This window comes from Phyllostomus discolor, chromosome 6 (genome assembly GCF_004126475.2).
Source record: "Phyllostomus discolor isolate MPI-MPIP mPhyDis1 chromosome 6, mPhyDis1.pri.v3, whole genome shotgun sequence".
Classification (NCBI taxonomy): domain Eukaryota; kingdom Metazoa; phylum Chordata; class Mammalia; order Chiroptera; family Phyllostomidae; genus Phyllostomus; species Phyllostomus discolor.
The window spans coordinates 14,406,660-14,426,903 of NC_040908.2; the positions used below are offsets into that span (position 1 = coordinate 14,406,660).

The 20,244-nt window shown below is 57.0% G+C and overlaps 2 protein-coding genes across 6 annotated transcripts in view; both read left to right on the forward strand.

The window, feature by feature from the left end:
- MAPRE3 (microtubule associated protein RP/EB family member 3) overlaps window positions 1–6,085 on the forward strand; it is a 43,691-nt gene extending 37,606 nt beyond the window's left edge. For 2 of the 3 annotated variants that reach the window (XM_028516215.2, XM_036027747.1), the window contains 6 exons: window positions 1,518–1,645; window positions 2,266–2,411; window positions 3,021–3,222; window positions 4,489–4,643; window positions 4,771–4,923; window positions 5,185–6,085. In XM_028516215.2, coding sequence (XP_028372016.1) covers window positions 1,525–1,645; window positions 2,266–2,411; window positions 3,021–3,222; window positions 4,489–4,643; window positions 4,771–4,923; window positions 5,185–5,253 — 846 coding nt within the window. In that variant the 5' untranslated portion in view covers window positions 1,518–1,524 and the 3' untranslated portion in view covers window positions 5,254–6,085. The remainder of the gene's footprint in view (window positions 1–1,517; window positions 1,646–2,265; window positions 2,412–3,020; window positions 3,223–4,488; window positions 4,644–4,770; window positions 4,924–5,184) is intronic. The other variant, XM_028516217.2, reaches the window with a different exon arrangement.
- A 3,074-nt stretch (window positions 6,086–9,159) lies between these two features.
- TMEM214 (transmembrane protein 214) lies at window positions 9,160–19,933 on the forward strand. 3 transcript variants are annotated; one of them, XM_036027748.1, is made up of 17 exons: window positions 9,161–9,371; window positions 10,241–10,440; window positions 11,008–11,158; window positions 11,435–11,569; window positions 11,812–11,894; window positions 12,334–12,439; window positions 12,555–12,636; window positions 12,915–13,016; window positions 13,385–13,526; window positions 13,974–14,065; window positions 14,310–14,406; window positions 14,550–14,663; window positions 14,894–15,014; window positions 15,550–15,646; window positions 15,777–15,933; window positions 16,079–16,218; window positions 16,420–19,933. In XM_036027748.1, exons 1-17 carry the CDS (start codon window positions 9,227–9,229, stop codon window positions 16,544–16,546), a joined length of 2,091 nt encoding a protein of 696 aa, XP_035883641.1. In that variant the 5' UTR covers window positions 9,161–9,226; the 3' UTR covers window positions 16,547–19,933. The 3 variants fall into 3 exon arrangements, with proteins under 3 accessions (XP_035883644.1, XP_035883641.1, XP_035883642.1); XM_036027749.1 differs by having other exon boundaries at window positions 9,162–9,371; window positions 14,310–14,358; XM_036027751.1 differs by lacking the exon at window positions 16,079–16,218 and having other exon boundaries at window positions 9,160–9,371; window positions 16,420–16,529.
- Window positions 19,934–20,244: the final 311 nt, after the last annotated feature.

Consider the following 20,244-nt stretch of genomic DNA (forward strand, 5'->3'; position numbering starts at 1 on the left):
AACTACACACCGTCACGGTTCTCGAGTACACAGTCCCTTCGGTCCGTGTTCTGTTCCTCCGTTTCTGATAAAGTCTAGTTACAGGAAAGACTCCCCTCTTCCCATAACAGTGCACGTCACGATAAACAGCGCCGACGCTTGGCCTTTGCTGGGAGATGGGGGGAGGGGCTCCCACCTGTTAGCCGGAGCGGGTGCCTCTGCTCAGCTCCAAAATAGGCTGCTGTGCAGGGAGCTTACATAGGTCCAGGATCGCCAGAAGCAGCCGGAAATCCCAAACTGTTTGTGTGAAACAGCCCGACTTTAAAATATCGGGCACTGATTCAAAAATGTTTCCAACACTGTGAGTGTTAACGAGTTCAAGTCTGCGAGGCAGACCTGGCCAGCGGGTGTCTCCTGCGTGACTGCTGATTGCAAGGCTTTAAGCTGGGGAGGGAGGAGGCCGGGGCTGCTTTTAGAGAGCTGCCGACTGTAGCAGTGCCAGGGAGGGCCTGGGGGGACGGGAGTCTGGAAGGCCTCCTGGGGGTCTCCGCGGGCCTTGGCCAGAGAGAGTGTCTGCGTAACCCCGAGGTGGCAGGAGAGGTGGCGCAGAGCAGGGCCTGCTGGGAAGGCAGAGCTGCAGGACTTGATTAGACACCAGGATGAGGAAGAGTGGGCTCTCCAGGATGACCCCATGGGTCTCTAACACGGTGACTGGGCGACTGGTAGTGACAGTCACCGGGATCGTGAATACAGCAGTAGAAGCATGTTTTAAGGGAAGATTCTGGGCAAGTGGAACCTAGGTGCCCCGGGACAGCCAGCAGACCACAGGCCACAGGCCGCCAGGAATGTGGGACCTGAAGTCAGGCGGAGGTCAGCCGGCTTGCTAAAACACAGATCTGGTCGGGATACATCTGCTTAAACACCTCTAATGGCTCCCTGTTGTGTAAACAGAAAGCCCAAACTCCGCCCCACAGCAGACAAAGCCCTTGGAGATCCTCCCTGCCAACCCTCGCTGCGCCTGCCCCAGCAGGGAACCTGCCGCCTGGCCCTGCCCAGCAGCTCGGAGCCCTGGAATAAGCCATGCCTTTGTTCCTGCTGGTCCGTGGGGCCTGCCTGCCCTTGTACCCCGTCCCTCCGTGTGTTTGGAAAATTCCCGCTCCCTCCCTGCTCCAGCATCTCCACTTTGAAGCCTTTGCCGACCCTGCCAATCAGAAGCACTCACCCCCTTCTTTGGGCCATCCCTGACCTTTGTATGTGCCTTGCTGTGGGGGTTTGCCTGTCTCTAAACTCCTCGGAGGTAGAGACCACTTCACTTAATTCTGTTGCAGTAGTTCTTGGCACACCCTAGCATCTAGGAAACAATCATCAAATGTGTAAAGAAGGAAGAGGTGCCCCTCTCCGGGAGGGAAGCCGCAGGGCTGTCTGCAAGGGAGACGCCTCTCATTTCCCCAGGGGTCACCAGCCGCCTGCATTCCTGAACAGCCAAAGCCCAGCACGAGTGCCCTGGTGCTGACCTTGCCACTCTACTTTCTCTGCAGCTGGGGTATGGCCGTCAATGTGTACTCCACATCCGTGACCAGTGAGAATCTGAGTCGCCATGATATGCTTGCATGGGTCAACGACTCCCTGCACCTCAACTACACCAAGATAGAACAGCTCTGTTCAGGTAGGAGGCTGGGAGTCGGGGGCGTGGGCCCTGCTGGAGGGAGAAGGAGGAAGGCAGGAACCACAGCAGAGAATGTCACCTGTAACTAGAGTGAAGGAGGAGAGCCACAGAGCCCCAAGCTAGCCAGGGTCTCCGTGGACCGGGAAGAGCAGGGGAGATGCAGGGAAGGGCTGCAGGAGGTCCGGGGCCATGGGGACAGGCAGTGAAGCCAGAGGTTAACAGCACGAGGTTCTGCTAGCCACTCTGGGTCCGAGTCTCAGCTCTTCTGGTGGCGCAACCCTGGGTGAGGCGGTGCACCTCGCTAGGCCGCAGTTTTCCCACCTGTAAAATGGAAATGATGTCACCCATCTCCCTAGGATTGTTGTTAGATTAAATTACGTTTGCGGTGGTGCATAGCAATTGCATCAGGAAATAGTAATTGCCCTTATTCTGGGAACGCTGTGGGGATCCTGGCCGTGTCTGTCCTGCACGTAGGGCTGGCCGCAGCCCCGGAAAGAGGACAGAAGAGAGGAGAAGGGGCGGTGTTGGGGGGGGCAGGCCAGGACAGGGCCTGGCAGAAGGGAAGGCACGCGGCCTCGGTGGGGGAGCGGCCGGACCCTCAGCCAGCCTCGCTTCCGCAGGGGCAGCCTACTGCCAGTTCATGGACATGCTCTTCCCTGGCTGCGTGCACTTGAGGAAGGTGAAGTTCCAGGCCAAGCTGGAGCATGAGTACATCCACAACTTCAAGGTGCTGCAAGCAGCTTTCAAGAAGATGGGTGTTGACAAAGTAGGTGCCTGTGCTCCCAGGGGCCCTGAGGAGCTGTGTGACCCTGGGGAAGAAGACGGCCCACCAGCAGGGCAAAAGGGGCTGCTAGGGTCCTCCAGCTCTCACGCCTCTCTCCACCCCACCCCCAGCTCTCCAGAGGGAGTGCGCCCCCCCCACCAGCTCAAGGCACAGTGAAAATCCCTACACTTCACGTCCCGTGCTGGTGACATTCCTGCCCCTCCCTCCTCTCTGGACCCTGTCCATCCCAGCAGTTGAGGCTCGGTGTGCTGCTCCTAGCAAGTTCCTTCTCCAGGGCCCAAGAAAGTCTCTTGCTCACGCTACCGCCTCGACGGCCCCAGGCCCTGGTTCCAGCAGCCCCCACCCCACATGGAGGCGGCAGCACCAAGGGACTCCCCCCACACAGTTTCTCCTTGCCTGGAGGAGGGCTGTCTCTGGATCCCAGGAGGGGGCCTGCAGCCTCCCCATCTGTTCCGGTGCCTCGGGAGGGCGGCCGGCGGAGGAGCCGGCGGCCTGGGGGCTGGCTGTCGCCAGAGCAGGGGCCTCTCACGGAGGAAGGCAGCCCTCCGGCCTCAGGCGGCTAAAGCTCTCTGCTTATGTGGTCTATTTCAGATCATTCCCGTAGAGAAATTAGTGAAAGGAAAATTCCAAGATAATTTTGAGTTTATTCAGTGGTTTAAGAAATTCTTTGACGCAAACTATGATGGAAAGGAATACAACCCTCTGCTGGCGCGGCAGGGCCAGGACGTAGCGCCACCTCCTAACCCAGGTGATCAGATCTTCAACAAATCCAAGAAACTCATTGGCACAGCAGGTAACGTGCCCGAGCCGGGGGAGGGAGTGTGGGGGGCCGGGCCGGCAGGGCTCTGCAGCCAGGAGCGCCTCCTGGGCCACCCGGCCCGGCCCTGCCAGCCTAGAGGAGACTGTTATCACGGAGTTCAGATGACGCCGCCTGCTGCCCCCTTAGCCCGGGGGAGTCACAGGAGGGAGGAGAGGGCTCCAGAGATGGCTCCAAACGGAGAGCCACTGGCACCAGCCGAGGTGGCAGCTGGCGGTGGGGTCCTAGGGCACTTCCCTCTGCAACAGGAGCTAACTAACGTGTTTGCTTCGAGATGGCAGGGCAGCACACGGCATGGCTCCTCTGCCCGGGCCCAGCCAGGCCAAGGGCCCGGTGCCAGCACTGCGCATCCTTCTTGTCCCCTGCCCACTGGGCACCTGGGGACAGGGGCTCACCATGCGTGTTTGCACCTTCCCCTATTCCAAAGGCCCGCAGCCCCAAGTCCTCCGGAGATGAGCCTCTGAAAAGCTGGGCTCCAGGGGAGAACGGGACGAAGCAGTGGGGCCTCCAGGGGACGGGGGCTGGGAGAGACAGGGAGAGGAGCGTCCCCCCGCCCGCATCTGAACCCGTCATAGCAGAGCCCTCCTGTTTGCGCTGCCACCCCGCCAGGCCGGCCCCCCTCACCTGCTTGCTTTGCACTAGAAGGAGCCTGCTCTGTGTGGGAGCTGTTCGGCTAGAGGACCGTGGTCACAGCATGCTGTTCCCTGAGTCAGGCCCGATGGAGGGCACAGAGCCCACCCTGAGGCCGGGAGCCCCGGGGCAGGGGGCAGGGGCAGGGGCGGGTTTCCTTTGTTCCTCCAGTCCCGACAGTCTGAGGTCCCCCGTGTGGGTGGCTTTGGGACATCTGTCAGGGAAGGCCCAGCGAGAGCTAGTTTCGAGCCCCAGCTGCTGTCCCTCAGGCTTCAGCGGTCAGTCCAAGAGGGCCCCTAAGTCCCCCACCCCATTCCCTCCCCCCATGTCTCCCTCAGACCTGCTCTCCTCCCCCTCGGAGCCTCCCACCTCGTCTGCTTCCCGTGGTCCCCGCCGTCCCCAGGCTTGCCGCAGGGCCGCCCAGCTGCTGTGGTGTCGAGTGTGGCCGTGGCTTGAGGCCTAGACGCAGATGCCCCCACGTGGGAGAGGAGGGGAGGGCATGCGTGCCTGCCTTTTGCAGAGGCCCGCCACTGCACTCGTCACACCAGGCTGTCCCCTGCCACCTGAGCCACGGGCTCACGCGGCCCCCTCCGAACTTTCTCCCCCGGGCAGTTCCACAGAGGACGTCCCCTACAGGCCCCAAAAACATGCAGACCTCTGGCCGACTGAGCAACGTGGCCCCACCCTGCATCCTCCGGAAGAACCCCCCATCAGCCCGAAATGGCGGCCATGAGACCGATGCCCAAATTCTCGAACTCAACCAGCAGGTGAGCGGGGCGGGCCAGGGGAGCTGAGACAGCCCTGCCTCAGCAGCCAGGCCCCTGGGGTGTCAGGGTGGGAAGGGGAGCCTGGGGCAGGGAGCTCTGGCTTGAACACCCGCTTCGCCCCAAGCAGCTCTTGGACTTGAAGCTGACGGTGGACGGGCTGGAGAAGGAGCGTGACTTCTACTTCAGCAAACTTCGGGACATCGAGCTCATCTGCCAGGAACACGAAAGCGAGAACAGCCCCGTCATCTCGGGCATCATCAGCATTCTCTACGCCACCGAGGTGAGCCCTGCCTTCCCCTGCTCCTGCCCGCGGCCCACTGGGCCCGCCCTTGGCCACGGGCCCTGAGACAGGAAGGAGCCTTGGAGAGCGTGGACCCATGAGGGGAGGGAGCTGAAGTCACGAGCCCAGGTCACGGAGAGCACTGACTAGCAGGGAAAGCAGGACTAGAACTTGGGCCCTTGCTCCCAGCTTCCCTATACAAGCCCACATCCTTGGCCCGGCCTGCCTGCCTCACCATCTCCCCTCCCTTCCCGCCTCCAGGAAGGATTTGCACCCCCCGAGGACGATGAGATTGAGGAGCACCAACAAGACGACCAGGACGAGTACTGAGGGCGGCCCTGGCCCTGGCCCTGGCTGACTGCACGCCTCCCCTCCCTCCCCCACATTATAATCCTTCCCTTGCAGCTGGTCGGCTGGGTGCTTTGTGTCAGTGCCACAGCATTGGGGAGTCAGCAAGGGGGGCTCGAGGGGATGGGGCAGGTGGGCAGGCAGGGGCCCTGGCCCAGTGGGTGGGACGCCTGCCCACTCCCCACCCCTATTTATTTCCGTTGTCTCCGTGCTGTGTCGGCCAACACTTCCCAGGGTGCTCCTGCTGCCCGCCCCAGCCGGCCGCCCGCTCCCCTGACAGCCAGCAGCTGTATATTTGACAAAGTCATTGGTATATTTTTACTTACTGGATTTTCCTTGCACTTTACCTGTTCTTTTCCCAGGGCTCACAGCACGGGCTCCGGGGCAGTGTGCTTGGCTTGGCTCCCCTTCCCTGTTGCCGGGCCATGGCAGGACTCACCGATTCTTATTTATTTTGTCTTTTGACTCCCCAGTAGCTGAGGGGAAGGCTGATGTCAGGAGAGGGATCAGGGGACTGAAGTGGGCGTGCCGAGGCCCCGGTGGTCAGGGAGCCGGAGGGGAGCATGCGAGGGATGAACATGACCTCCTGGCACCAGAGTCACCCCCCTCCTCGCCCCTCCCCCAGCCCCAAAGGCCAGCACTGCCCCGAGGCCCCCAGCCACTCCCTCCGCAGCCCGTTCATACCACACAGACTCCCTGAGACCCTTCTGTGCGTCCGCCTCCCATCCACCGGCCCCCCACCCCTGCCCGCTCGGGCCACCCAGCCTGCATATGTGTTCACTTTTATTTAAATAAACTCGTGTGGTAAAAGTTCGTGCCGTGTCTCCCTCAGCTAAGCCAGCCCGGGTCTCAATGCTCTGCTACCCTGAGTGCTCGCTCCCCTCTCCAAACAAGGTGGTGGCCGCGGAGCACAGTGCCACCACCACCTTCCCTGACCTGGGCCCCATCTCCCAACACTGGTGCCAGGGCTCCAAGGGGAGACATGGGTGCCCCACCCCCAGTCCCTGAAGAGGAACAAGGTTTGGGGCCATGGCTGTGACAACGGGCAGCCCAGTGAAGCGACTGGGGGGGGGGGGGGGGGCCTGGCGGAGAGGTGCATCAGCACGACTGCAGGTTGTCCCCAGCAGACGGCCGTAGTGACGAGACAAAGGTCCCGGAAGCTCAGCAAGAGCTGAGGGCACAGAATGAACGTGGGTGCCAGGCCCGTCCTCGCAGAGCGCCGACAGTAGCCCAGCACCCTCCTTTACGAGGAAGGGAACTGGGGCCCACGGGTGACATGACTCACTCAGGGTGCTAAACACCTGGATGAGAATCCACACCTCCTGACTCCTGGTTTACTCACCCCCAACAACCACAGAGGTGTCACCTCCAGAAGGCTCCTCTGGGTTCAGGCTAGTCCTGGTGGCTGTTTCCTGACCCTCCTGCGGTACAGTTGGGGCTGTTTCTCCCGCGGCCCCACTCCACGACCCTTCTTCCACACCACCTCCATGTCCCTGATGGCTCCAGGCAGACGCCTAAAACAAGCAACTGTCCGCCCCTCCTTCACTTCTCCTTGACTCCCTCCCCCGCCCCCCACACACACACTTCTGGTCACATTTCATTTCTCTCTCTCCAACAAGTTTCTTGCCTATTTTTATTGGTCTTTATGATTTTTTAATCCCCATGAGTAATTTTAAAAGGCTTTCCTCCATTATCCCAGGTAGGTACTATAAAAGGATAAGGTAGTTGGTCAGCGTTGCCCAATGTTCATCTTCAGGGAACATACCATGAGCTTTCCAAGCGTGTCCTCTCGGGCTCCTGGCCAGCCTCAGCCTCGGGGTGGTTGGGGCCAGGGCAGGGCGTCCTTATTCAGTGCAGCTGGGGGCATTGCTGTGTGCTTTTGCTGCTCTTCTGGGCCTGAGCTGAAATACTGGGTGGGCCCAAAAGTTTGTTTAGTTTCTTCCGGAAAATAAAAGACATATTTTTCATTTTCACCATGTGTCAGCTATCTCCTGCTGTTGGCTTCTAGTGGGGAGAGGCCAGGGTTCTGCTAAACATCTTGCAATGCATCGATAGCCCCACAGTAAAGAATTATTTGGCTAAAATGTCAATAGTACCAAGAAACTTTGCAAACCACTGTTGACGCGTTCTATCAGTCACAGCACCTTCTCCATAGAGTGCACAAGTCTCATTTTGCATTTCAGTTGCATTTTTACCTTTCTTGAAATGATAAAGGACAACAGGCCCAAAATGTTGCATATTTTCTTCCATCTTCAATATTAAAATGGCCTCACAAAAATTCACCAGTTTTGATTTTTTTTAAATGCACACTGATATGACAGCCATCACAATACAATCTAACAAAACTGTTCCGAATGAAGTTAAAGACAACTAGGAGCTACTAGAGCCATCATAGGGAAAAAACTAAATGAACGTTTTGGCCAACCTTGGCCAACCCCATACAACCGAGACTCAGATGTTATCTCTAGGGAGGGAGGCCAGGGGAGGAGAGGTTACCCTGGGGGTGAGGTCCTTGTTTCCCCAGTTTTGCCCCTCTGCCAGGAGGCCTTCCTCCCTGGTGACCCTCTGTACCAGTCTATAAATTGCTCAGCTAGTTTTTTTGTCTTTGTTTTTGTTTTTAGCTATCTGTCTCAGCTTCCCTATTCCACTTGCCAAGGAATTATCCTAGCTTCTTACTAAGCTATGTCACCAGGGTGAAGGATTAAGTCCAAATTTCGCTGGCAAGGCACCTTTCCAATCTCATCACCTCCAAAATCCCATTAAGCACTGCCACACTAAACCACTTCCCATTTCCCTGCCTTGCCCTGCCTGGTCCCACCTCTAGGCCTTTGCTTAAATCAGCAAATCCATACAACTGGCCTGTTCCCTCCATCTGTCCTGATCCCCAACCCACGAAAATTCTCCCATTCCTCAGGACCCATCTCAAACGCCATCTCCTTCAGGAAGCTTCTCTCCTCTCCCTTCCTAAGGAATCCATCACTCCCTAAGCTGTCTGTCCTGTGGGAGTTTGGACTCTCTTAAATCTCACTGTAAGGCCCGGCCAGCCTTGCACCTCAGTGTGGCAGGTATGAATCTCATCCTCAAACATAGGAGTGTACACAGAGCAGCACATTTCCTTAACTGTGATTAGTTATTTTCATTTGGCCGGCCCGCCTCGCCCCAGCCAGGATGCGTCAGGTTTCGTGGTCTTACATGATACCACAAGCAGGCAGGAGGCCCTCCAGGGGTAGTGAATGTCTGTGCAGGAACCCGTTGGAGAGGTTCCTCAGGTCTGCGGCTGTTGATCACTTCCCTGCGCATCTGGGACTTGGGACGGACCGTGGTGGGAGCCAGAGCCGTTTCTTCCCCTTTGCCTGGAAGGGGAAACCCAGCCCTGGCTGTCCCAGACTTCTCTGCCTGCTGTCAGGACTCTCCACTCTCCACCCTGCCAAATCGACCTCTTCCCTCAAGTTCCACCCTCTTCCTTGTTCCTTCCCGTAGATTTTTATCGCCCATTAACCTCAAAGTTTAATCACTAGCAATAGAAAACAAACACTTTCCTAGAAGGAAGGAAGCATTTAATCTACAAACTCTTCCTGGAGGTGAAAAGAACTATGTCCAGTCCATCCTTCTTCTGGCACACTCTGAGAAAGGCAAACCGCAACAGTTAAATTTCCAAGGCGGCTGAAGCAGCGGCCTTCACACAGTAGCTGCTGCAGAACATTCTCCTGAATGTATCACCCTCGCGACTCAACATTTTTGCCTGGGTGTTTCTGCTGCGAAGGAGCCCGGAGCCCCCGCCCGACCCCTCGCTAGGAATAACCTGGCAAAGACAAAAGACTACAAGTCCCAGGCTGCCTTGCGGGTGCCATCTCGCGCCGCGAGGCTCCGCGAGGGGACGTGGCAAAGCGCGGCGAGTCCACACCGACCGGAAAGCCCAGGGAGGTGGCCACGGGGGGGCGGGAGGGTCTGAGCCATGGCAGCGAAGGCGGCGGGTGGGGGGCGCTGGGAGGTGGTGAAGAAGGGGCGACGGCCCGGGGCCGGCGGCAGTGGGCGAGGCGGCGGAGTGGACCGCCGGGCGCTCGGGGAGGCGAACGGAGTGTGGAAGTACAACCTGACCCGTGAGTATCCACCCTGCCCGCGGCCCGGACCCAGGCCCGGGCCCGCCCCTGCTGGGGCGTACCGAGCAGCCGGACACCCCGGCTCCTCCCGGCGCCAGCTCTCCGCCGACCGGCGCCCCGGGTTCGGCGAGCGCTCCCCTTGCCTTGTGTCTCGGGAGACTCACACATGGTAGACAGCGCCAGGGATGCTGCCGTCCTGGCTTCGCAGACGAGTGAACCGAGGCCCGGCGAAGTTAGATGCCTTGCCCAGGACCACCTGTCCGAAGGGACGAGGATGCCTGGCCTCTCCGGGCAGGGGGCCGAGCGCTGGGAAGAGGCATTCTGGTTCATTGTCGCGGGCAGCCCCCCTTAAGTAACCAGCAGGTGGGGTGAGGGGCGGACGGACAGGAGGCCCAGCCCCAGAGAAATGGCCCACCCACCGCACACGCTAGACACCCACCGCGCCTTATTCTAAGTGGCACCTGGCTCCTGTTTCCTCTAAGTCTCCCGGAGCAGTGGAGAAAGTGTGCCACTTGTTGATTACGGAGTTGTCACGTCCAAACCAAGAGGACCCGGGGTGGAACCAACTCGGAAAAGTCCTGACCTCCCAGAGTAGTAACCACTCACCAGAGAAGCCAGCCCTCTGCCTCCAGCCCTCCGCTGGTGCCCTCAGACTTTGGTGTCCTAACAGCAGCCTCATCTCTGTGAATCTCAAGAGCTGTTTGACCCAAAGAAGCAACCAAAAGGGCTCTCTGGCCTGCTCCCTCAGCAGGACAGCAAGGAGGGGCTTTGAGGCCGCTCCTCCACGGAGATGAGTTGGGTGACAGTGTGGGAGAAGGGACCACGCTTCCTGACTCAAGGATGGCCCCCCTTTCTCTGCCTATTGTCAGCTCCCATCCAGACGACAAGCACCCTTTACGAGAGGGGCTTTGAGAAGATCTCGAAGAAGCAGAATAAGGAGCAGGTTCCACCCCCTGCTGTGGAGCCCAAGAAACCCGGGAACAAAAAGCAGACTAAGAAGGCGCCGACCCTCACCAACCAAAACCAGAAGCAGGGCCGCTTCCGCAGCCTGGAGGAGGCCCTGAAAGCTGTGAGTGTGCCTAGACTTCAGGGGGGAAGAGAGAGGGCTTGGGGTGCAGGGAGGGTGAAAGAAGCAGAGGGGGCCGGACAGCTGAGGGACCTGTGGGGTCTGGGACACTGTTGGTTGAGACGAGGCATGCAGGCAAGGGTGGAAACCCCAAAGCTTAGAATGTTTGCTCTTAGGATAACAAGGGGGTCAGAATTGTGTAGGGAAACATGGATTGGTGAGCAGAGAGCCTTGAAACCCAGAGATACCAGGAAGAGGTTAGAGAAACTGTGGTTCCTCACCCCTGGGAAGCCGTGATTTTTCATTGTGCGTCTTGTCCTTTGTTTCCCCCCTTGAACCTGTGAGGGGCCCGAGAGTGCCGGGACTTAAGATTAGCGATTCCAGCTGTCCTACACTTTCTAAAGGCCTGGGTGCAGCAAAACTGTGGCCTTCCACATACTTACGTTTAAAAGCAGACACCCTTTGTTCTTCTGACCACCGCCTAGTCCAACCATTTTCCCACCTCTGCCTAATTTTCCTGCATTTGCAACTCACCCACGACTGACCATGGGCGGCCTGTGTCCCTGGCAGCTGGACGTGGCAGCTCTACAGAAGGAACTGGACAAGAGCCAGAGTGTGTTCTCTGGGAACCCATCTGTGTGGCTGAAGGACCTGGCCAGCTATCTGAACTACAAGCTCCAGGCACCTCCAAGTGAACCCACACTGAGCCAGCATACTCACGGTTAGTTCTCTCAACTCCCTCAGGCTCAGACAGGTTCAAGAAAATTCTGAAATGGCTACCTGTAAGCACATTACTTCGTAACAGACCCCAGTGCCCTGACTTTCATGGGTGGAGCTATTCCCAAACCATCGTGGCCATGAACGTGGCTGGGCCTTATTGGGGTCGGGAGGAGGCCACAACCTCTGCCTGCACTCCCCGTTTTCAGGGCGCACACCAGTGTGCTCAGATGGCAGAGGCTTCCGCCCCGGGCGCTCACGTGGAGGCCTGTCGCCCCAGATTATCCCTACAGCCTGGTGAGCCGGGAGCTGCGTGGGGTCATCCGAGGACTGCTGGCAAAGGCGGCGGGGTCTCTCGAGTTCTTTTTTGACCACTGTCTGTTCACCATGCTGCAAGAGCTGGACAAGACGCCAGGTACAAGGGGCCCACGAGGGGTGGCCCGGCCCTTTCTTGGGGGTCTGTTCCCTTTTTCCTGCTTCAGGAGCGGCTGGGTTGTCGTTTCCAGGAGAGAAGCATGCTCACCCTGACACTTGGGGAAAGGGAGGAGGAGGTTAGGACTTGCTGGCCTGAGTTCGGGGCTCACAGCTGCCAGCAGGAAGGTTTCAGGTTCGGGAGCCTGTTCCTGTGTGTGGGCCTAAGAACGTGCGTCTCTCCAGGGGAGTCACTGCACGGTTACCGAATCTGTATCCAGGCCGTTCTGCAAGACAAGCCCAAGATTGCCACCACGAACCTGGGCAAGGTGAGTTCAGGGTGGTGGTGGGGACACCAGGCAGCTAGGGCTGGAGGCGCTGGGCAGGTACACTGCTGGGTCCCATCGAGAGCTAGCAGAGGACCCTGTAAGACCAGCCGTGACAGCTGACAGCACCTACCGTGTGTTTTGTGTGTGTGTGTGTGAGGCAGGTACTGCTGTTATTCTCATTGGATAGAAGAGAAATTGAGCCGTAGTGGGGTTCAATGACTTCCCTAGAGCCAGTCCATTAGCAAGAGGCAAGCGTGGGTGAGGGCCACCGTCTGGTGCCAGCGCCCATGCCCTGAATGACTGCTCCACACTGCCTCAGCGCCCACCGCCCCTCGGCCTGTCCTCCTCTCCCAGTTGACAGCTCTCTTCCTGCCTGGCTTTGGGGGTGGCCCTGATGCTTTGCTCTATCCCAGCCTGCCTCTCCCGCTGGTCTCCTCAGTTCCTAGAACTGCTGAGGTCCCACCAGAACCGACCATCGAAGTGCCTGACCATCATGTGGGCCCTGGGCCAAGCGGGCTTCGCCAGCCTCACCGAGGGGCTGAGAGGTAACAAGGCCACGGGGAAGGGAGAGGGATGGGCCTGGAGCCAGGAAGCGCCTCTTTAATGCCTTCAGTGGGTCTGTGCCTGAGGTCCCCCTCCCCCCGACCTTTGTCTCCACAGTGTGGCTGGGGATCATGCTGCCTGTGCTGGGCATCAAGTCCCTGTCCCCCTTCGCCATCGCATACCTGGATCGGCTGCTTCTGTGAGTCGTGGGGGGACAGCAAGGGGAGGGCTCAGGTGTCTCCAAGTGGCTGTTTCAGTAAAAGGGGACGCTGGGATCCTGGTCTTCACAGACTCGAGGAGGGTCAGGACCAGCTCCTCCTGGCTCAGAATGTGGTGGTGAGGGAGCAAGGGGAGGGCGCCGCTAAGGGGTGAGATATGGGGTAGCATCTATGTCCTTCTTCCTAGATGTTGGTCTTAGCTGAGCTCACGGCCTGGGTCAGGGGCCCCCAAAAAGCCTGTTTCTTTCTTCCCATGCAGGATGCACCCCAATCTCACCAAGGGCTTTGGCATGATTGGCCCCAAGGACTTCTTCCCACTTCTGGACTTCGCCTATATGCCCAACAACTCCCTGACACCCAGGTGGGCCGCCCTGGACACACCTGCTGTGAAGGGCCCCGGCGCGGGGTTAGAAGCAGCAGTGTATTCCGTCCCTTCTTCAGCCTCCCTAAATCTAAGTCTCAGCCTGCAGGTTCAAGGAGTCAGGAAACCCCCTGAAACTAGATGGACCCTGAGTGTGATTGGCATGTGGGCATTCTCCTGGGGGGAGGGTCCATGACTTTCAACAGATTTTCCAGGGAGTCTCTGAGTCTAACAAAATTCAGAGCCCTTACAAGGTCATTAGATGCCCCTCCTCGGGCAGGGTGTGGACCCTGAGGCAGGCAGAGGGGGCGGGGCGCAAAACTCCCTGGAAAGCCTAAGCCTGGCTCCCCTCCCCACCCCTGCCCCAGCCTGCAGGAGCAGCTGTGTCAGCTCTACCCCCGACTGAAGGTGCTGGCATTTGGGGCGAAGCCGGAATCCACCCTGCACATCTACTTCCCCTCCTTCCTGTCCAGAGCCACCCCTAACTGCCCTCCAGCAATGAAGAAAGAGGTGAGGAAATGGCAGGAGGCTCCTTTTTCCCTTCCAGGGGTCGGCTGCAGAGGTCACCATCTGCTGACAAAGGCTCAGCCTTCAGGGACCAGTTTCCCGGACACCCCTCAGCTCGCTCCCAACAGCCTCCTGCCCCACTCCGCCGTGTTCTACCCTTAGAAGAACAGAGCTGAAAGGACAGCACGCCCCCATCTGGCTGTCTCTCGTGTCTTCCCCCTTGCAGACGAGTGATCTTAGAGCTCAAGGTCTAGCTCAGGGCCCCAGCCTCCCCCTTTACGGCCTCTGAGATTTCTGGGCTGTGGGCGTGACTTCTCCACTTCCCCCCGTTCGAGTGGGCGTGTTGCCTGCTTGGTGTCACTCAGGAGCAGGGGGTTGCTTCTCAGTGCTCTCCCCGGCCCCAGCGCCAGGCCCAGCAGTCTGTCTGCCCTGCTCCCGTCTCCTCTGCAGCTCCTGAGCAGCCTGACCGAATGCCTGAAGGTGGACCCCCTCAGCGCCAGTGTCTGGAGGCAGCTGTACCCTAAGCATCTGTCACAGTCCAGGCAGGTGGTGGGGTCATGCCTCCCAGCCTGTCCCTGTCCTAGAAGCAGAAGGGGGACAGTTGTGACTGTTGCTCAGGCTCATGCCCCTCAGGCTGAGGGGAACATTGCTGCATGGCCTCTGTGACACTGTTGGCCTGCTGCGGGGGGGTTGCAGTCTTTCAGTCTGAAGCAGCCAGGGGCTTGGCGGAGGGTGGGAGGGGCCAAGTAGGCCTCCTGATTGGAAGGGGTTGTGCTTCCCCCACAGCTTGCTGCTGGAGCATTTGCTCAGGTCCTGGGAGCAGATCCCTAAGAAGGTAAGGAGCTGGAAGGACATGGCAGGCAGAGCCTCGTCTGGGTTCTGGGTTTGTACCCCCGGCCACGGTCCCCGCTTCGCTGAGAAGGCTTTGTTGATACGTTTGACTTGGGAAGTAAAGCAAGGTGGCGGCTCAGGGTTCCCTCACAGGCCAAATCTTAACTCTCAGCTGAGATGTTTCTTATCCCGTAGGCACAGAAGTCTCTGCAAGAAACCATTCAATCCTTCAGCCTCACCAACCAGGAGCTGCTGAGGAAAGGCAGCTGTAATAACCAGGATGTTGTCCCCTGTGACGCCGCTTGCAAGGTGTTGGCACGAGGCCCTCCCCAACCCACACGTTGTTCCGCGTCTCTGTCTTGGCACACCCTAGGCTGGGCCTGTGTCGCATTCCTGCCCCACCTATCCTTGGAGCCCCCTCTGCCTCTGGGGTAACGTGGGGGCTGGCCCCTCACCCTGGGAGTCCTACTTGAGGCCTGCCTGGGAGGCAAGACCTGCGCCCTCCCGCTGACCACTGCTCCTGCCCGCCCACCTCCTAGGCTCTGCTGCAGCAGGCTCAGGGCTTCCGGCGGCTGCCCTGGACGCGGCTGCTCCTGCTGGTGCTGATCTTTGTCATAGGTTTCCTGTGCCACGACTTCCGGTCCCACAGCTCTTTCCAGGGTAAGCAGGGATCCTCAGGCAATGGAGGCAGTGTGGAGGTGGGGCGTAGAGCTGGGTGTAGCACCTCTGTTCCCGCCCCCCCCCCCGCCCCCGCACAGTTTTGCTCTGATGCTGTAGAACAAACGCTTCTCAGTCAGACACTTGTGTCCACAACTGTGACGTTACCACTTCAGATTGAACAAGTGCTTTGCAGTATAGAGATGCTCTCGTGCTCATGGTCTCACTTAAGTAGGTGTTACCTCCTTTCTAACTCTTGAGGAAACTGAGGTGCAGAAAGATGTATCCATTAGTTTTAAGATCACAGCTGGTGAGGAGAAGGGCAGACGCCAGACAGGAGGCTTTCTGATGCCTCAGTCCAGGGCTTCACCTGGCTGCACCGTTCCTGCTCACCAGGCCCAGCAGGAGATGGGCTCAGCCCCCGACCCTGGGGCCTGTGCCGCCCTTCCCAGTGTGCTCTGGAGCCCACAGTGTCTGTCTGCCCAGTCCCCGCCCGCTCCCCCCACTTCCCAGCTCACCAGAGGCCCCCTTTACCCAGCCTCCCTCTCTGGCCGGTTGCTTCAGTCGTCCGGTTTCTTGCCTGCTGGCCAACAAGTGTGTGCCAAGATCTACGCCTACAGCCTGCAAGGCTACAGGTGAGCACCTCCTGGGGAGGGGAGCGGGGAGAGAAGGATTGGGCGTTCAGAGTGTGAGGGCACTGACAGTCCGTGGGGGGAGCCATGCTGCCTGAGGAAGCTCAGCCCCCCTCTCCCCGGTCTCCTACAGCTGGCTGGAGGCGACGTTGCCGGCCTGGGGCTCTCACCTGCTGACCACAGTGAGGCCCAGCTTGCAGCTGGCCTGGACCCACATCAACGCCACAGTCAGCTTCCTTTCTGCCCACTGTGCCTGCTTCAGTGACGGCCTCGCCAGCCTCTCCCAGAGCGTAAGCCAGAGACAGGGAGGTCAGAGAAGGGCTGGTCTCCCTAGGAGCTGAGTTCTTGGGGAGGGGCAGCCCAACGTGGACTGGGTCCTCGGGGCCAGGATGGATTCCCCGAGCACCCTAACCCCATTCGTTCTCCGTGCTCCAGCTCCCTGATGTCCTGACCCAGCTGCTCCATTCCCTGAGGGAGCTGCTCCTGCTTCTTTATCACCACGTGCTGCTGCCACTGTGGCACATGCTGCTGGAGGCCCTGGCCCAGGCCCAGCAGCGCTGCCACGAGGCCTGCAGGTGAGACTCTCACCCAGGGCTCCCGCAGGAGCACGGGAGCCCCATGCCCTTTTTCCAGGCTCCTCTTCAGTCTGTCACTCTGCCCTGCCCCTTGCTCATCCCTTGGCCACGCTGGTGTAGGGCTGAGCGGCAGCCTCATGACTTGACGCAGCCGCACACCACTACTTCCCCGCCCCCACCTGCGTTCTCCTTTCTTCCCAGAGGTGAGGTGACCTGGGACTGCGTGAAGACACAGCTCAGTGAGGCTGCCCGCTGGACCTGGCTCTGCCTACAGGACATCACAGTGGCTTTCTTGGACTGGGCACTTGCCACGATATCCCAACAATAGGCCCTCCCTCCTCGGCCACTGGGCTCTACCTGAGACGAGCCATCTGAGACTGCTGGGGGCAGAGGGAGGCAGTTCTGTGTGGGGTCTTTTTCACTTGGTGCTTGGTTCTGTCTTCTAGCCAAGTGGCCAGGTGCCTCTGCACCAGTTCTTCCGTCTTTAGGGGTTCCCGAACCAGGGGGTATCTTGGCCTCCAACCCCCGATTCCAGCGAACCCTTCTCTGGCCTTTTGCACATGCATAGCTCCCAGCCTCTGCCCTCGGGCTGGCGGCCTCTCTGGCCTCGTCTCTCGTCTCCTGCCTGCCATCTCCTTCCTGAAGCCCCAGACAGCTCCTCCCCGAAGGTGGGCTCCAGCAAGTGGCCTCCGCGTTGGTTCCCGATGAATTGTTTCTGCTCCCGTACTTTCACCACAGCAGGAAGAGGAAAGGGACTTCCAGAAGAAGGGCACAGCGGGGCACGGCAGCTCCGAGTCTGCATGCAGTGTGGATACAGGGGCCTGGGTGGAAAGCCCTCTCGCCTCGAAACGCCCAGCCCAGGCCCTACAAGGCCCTTACTGCCCTCACATCGTCACCCGACTCCCTCACCATCCCTGTCAGTGCTGGGGTCCTCTGCCTCCAGGTTCTTGTTCTCCCTACTGCCTACCTTACCACCTGTCTGGAGAGCAGAGCCCAGTTAGTCGTGTGCTTTGGGCCCCAGGAACCTTCCAGCAGCCTGTCGAGGCAGGATTCAGCATCTGGCTCCGGGATGTGCCTGCTAGGTAGAATAAAGGACACAGATTTGCTTTCTAGCCGTCCTCTCTGAATCCTCACACAGGAATCCCCATAGTTGTGGACAGAACAAAATATGCCCCCTGACCCCCTAGGCGTTGTAACCACTGGCAGTAACTGAGCTGGCCAGGAAAGCCCACACCCGTCGTTCTGAACTCGGCCCGGTGGGGTTCTAGACGCACTTCCGTCCCGTCCTGCTCCCCCAGCTGTACCGTCTCACAGCTGCGGTTCGTGTCCCAGTTGTGGTTGGCCTCGACAGCTGATGTATTTTATGCTGGGAAAAGCAGGGAAGAGTCTCCTACGGGAATTCTTGGCCAGCAATTGGGGTGCCTTCTTCCTTGCCAGGACTTTATTAATTGGTTTATTCTATAAAGCAGTGAGTGAAAGATTTAGAACTTAAGAGCTCGGGGTCAAGGGTTTATCACGAAACTCGCTTCTAATTTTTGACTTGAGACTGTATGTCAACTGCACGGGTTTTCAGTTTCCATCTCATGTTTCCTGGATGTTTCAAAATAGAAGCAATAGAGGTGCACTGCCCACTCATTTTTGCTCCCTTTCCCTGTTGGGGTGTTATTCCTTGGGAAGTCAATGGCCTGCGTGGGCAGAAGCCTGCTGTCCCAGGGGCAGCCGTGGCCCTTTTTCACAGAAACTGGAGACCCGGCCTGGCAAAGAACAAGGGCAAGACTGTCCAAGGGTCCCAGGACATGTGCCATTTCCTCACTCCTTCCTCCCCAGTCGGAAAAAAGTGGGGTCTTAGGAGCTAAGATGGGCCAGGCCTGGTTAGTACTTAGATGGGAGAAACAAATGGGGTTGATTCTTAGTAGTGAAGCTTTGGAACTGGCCTAGATTCAAGGCAAGTAGAAAAGGGGGCTGGTGTGGTGATCCTGGGTTGGCAACAGGGAAAGAAAGTGATGACACTATCCGACAATGACATGGAGTCCAGCCAAGGTTGCTGGGCAGAGTTCTCTCAATCCAGCATTTCAGAGAACGCCACTTAGAAGTGTTTCATTGGGTTTAATGTGTGTACTGTCCCTTGGGTTCATTTCATTTCTGGCATGTGATCCTGGGGTGCAACATTTCCTTTCAACTTAGGTTAACTGAGGTCCCCACGGCCTCTCACAAGGACACCGGACACCTGAATCGGCTTTGTTTAATAGATGCGGTTGGTTGACCCAATATTGGGATTGCCCAGAATTTTTCCTCTGCCAGAGGAGGCGGCATCCAAAGTTGCACCTGCTGGCCGTGAAGGCTGTACCAGACATCCAGATGTTTCATTTTTGCAGAACTCAACAAACAGGAATCCAAACCGAGCCAGCACGTTGAACTAGTGTGGGCTAGTGGAACACACTCGGGTGCTGACAGACAGACGACGACTGTTGGTGTTCCGGGAAGAACAGAAGTACACTGACACTTCAGAGAGTCACATCTGGACATTGTAACTTGACTTTTCACACACAGCTGGAGTTCTACAGATAACGTGGCATAAAACAGGGGCAGTTTAAATACAGTTATCTCTTACTAACTTTAGTTACTACAAATTGCGTGGACCTGCAAACTGTATAACAACTCATTCGAAACACTTCTTTCTGTTTTTCTAAGTCTTAAAATACGTTTCCAGATTCCTCTGGTTATTTGTACTCAGTCTACGGCGTCAGCTGTAGAGCAGGCCAGCTTGATGGGCCAGCCGCCCTTACTATAGATAGAGAGCCTGGCCAGGCAGATAATGTTGCTGGTCTCACACCTGTAGCATTGCTAGTCCATTCTCAAATGCCACCGCCCTTGGGGTGGAGTGTTTCACACAGAGAGGGATGTGCCTCCCCTGCCCCACCCCAAAATAACCCAGTTGTCAATGACAGAAATGACAGTGGTTAGATGACCTCAGCATTTTAATGTCTCATTTCTCCTAAAGGAGTTTGAGTTTAAGTGAACACAAAATGATCCATCCTTTTTGTGCGCACCATCCATGGTTTTGCTCCCAAAAGGGCTTGAGGAGACAAAGGACTTTGCTTTCCTTTTTTTTCTTTCTTTTAAAACCAAGTATTTTCATTGCCCCAGACTTGAGGTGTAAGAAGAAATTTGGAGGTGGAGGGGAGTTTCTATGGTTCAGGGTGTGAGTGATTATTTATGGAATATTGAATATTCTGCCTATGAATTAAAAAATTGAATTCAGGCATATTTTGGGGTGTGCTTTGGTATAATTTTTTTTACTGTGTTAGCATGCCAGTTATCAAGTCTTTAGTGGACTTTATTTTTTAGAGCAGATTTAAATTCACATCCAAGGTGAGCAAAAAGCACATGGCCCCTGCCCTCGCTCTTGTTCAGCCTCTCCCACACGCTGACGCCTCATTGTCTTCTGAAGTTCACAGTTCACACTGATCATACTTCATATTATTTCAGTCTGTTTGAGTTTATTGAAACCTGTTGCCTAATGTGAGCTGTCCTGGAGAACGTTCCTGGTCTGTTTGGGGAGAATGTGTGTCCTGCTGCTGTCGGGTAGGATGTTCTATGTATGTTTGTTAGGTCAAGTTGCTGTGTTGATCAAGGACTTATGAGCTTATCATAAACACAACTTTAATGTTAAAGGACTCTTACAAATCAATAAGAAAAGTGATGAAAACAATAATAAAAATACAGATAAAAGACAGTTCATAAACGCAAATGAACACTAGACTTCAAACTATACTTTTTAACTATTTCATTGGTTAAAAAGTGCAAATTTAAAATAAGACCACTTTTGCATATATTAACAAAGAATTTTTTAAATTGATATACTGAGTGAATGCTATGATTGAAATTGATATAATGTTTCTAGGAATTAATTTGGTAATATCAAAAGATCTTAAAGTTTCATACTATTTTACCAAGTAATTCCATTTCTAAAAATATATTCAGACTTTGTATAATTTTGTAATTTTTATCAAAATTATGTGAGGT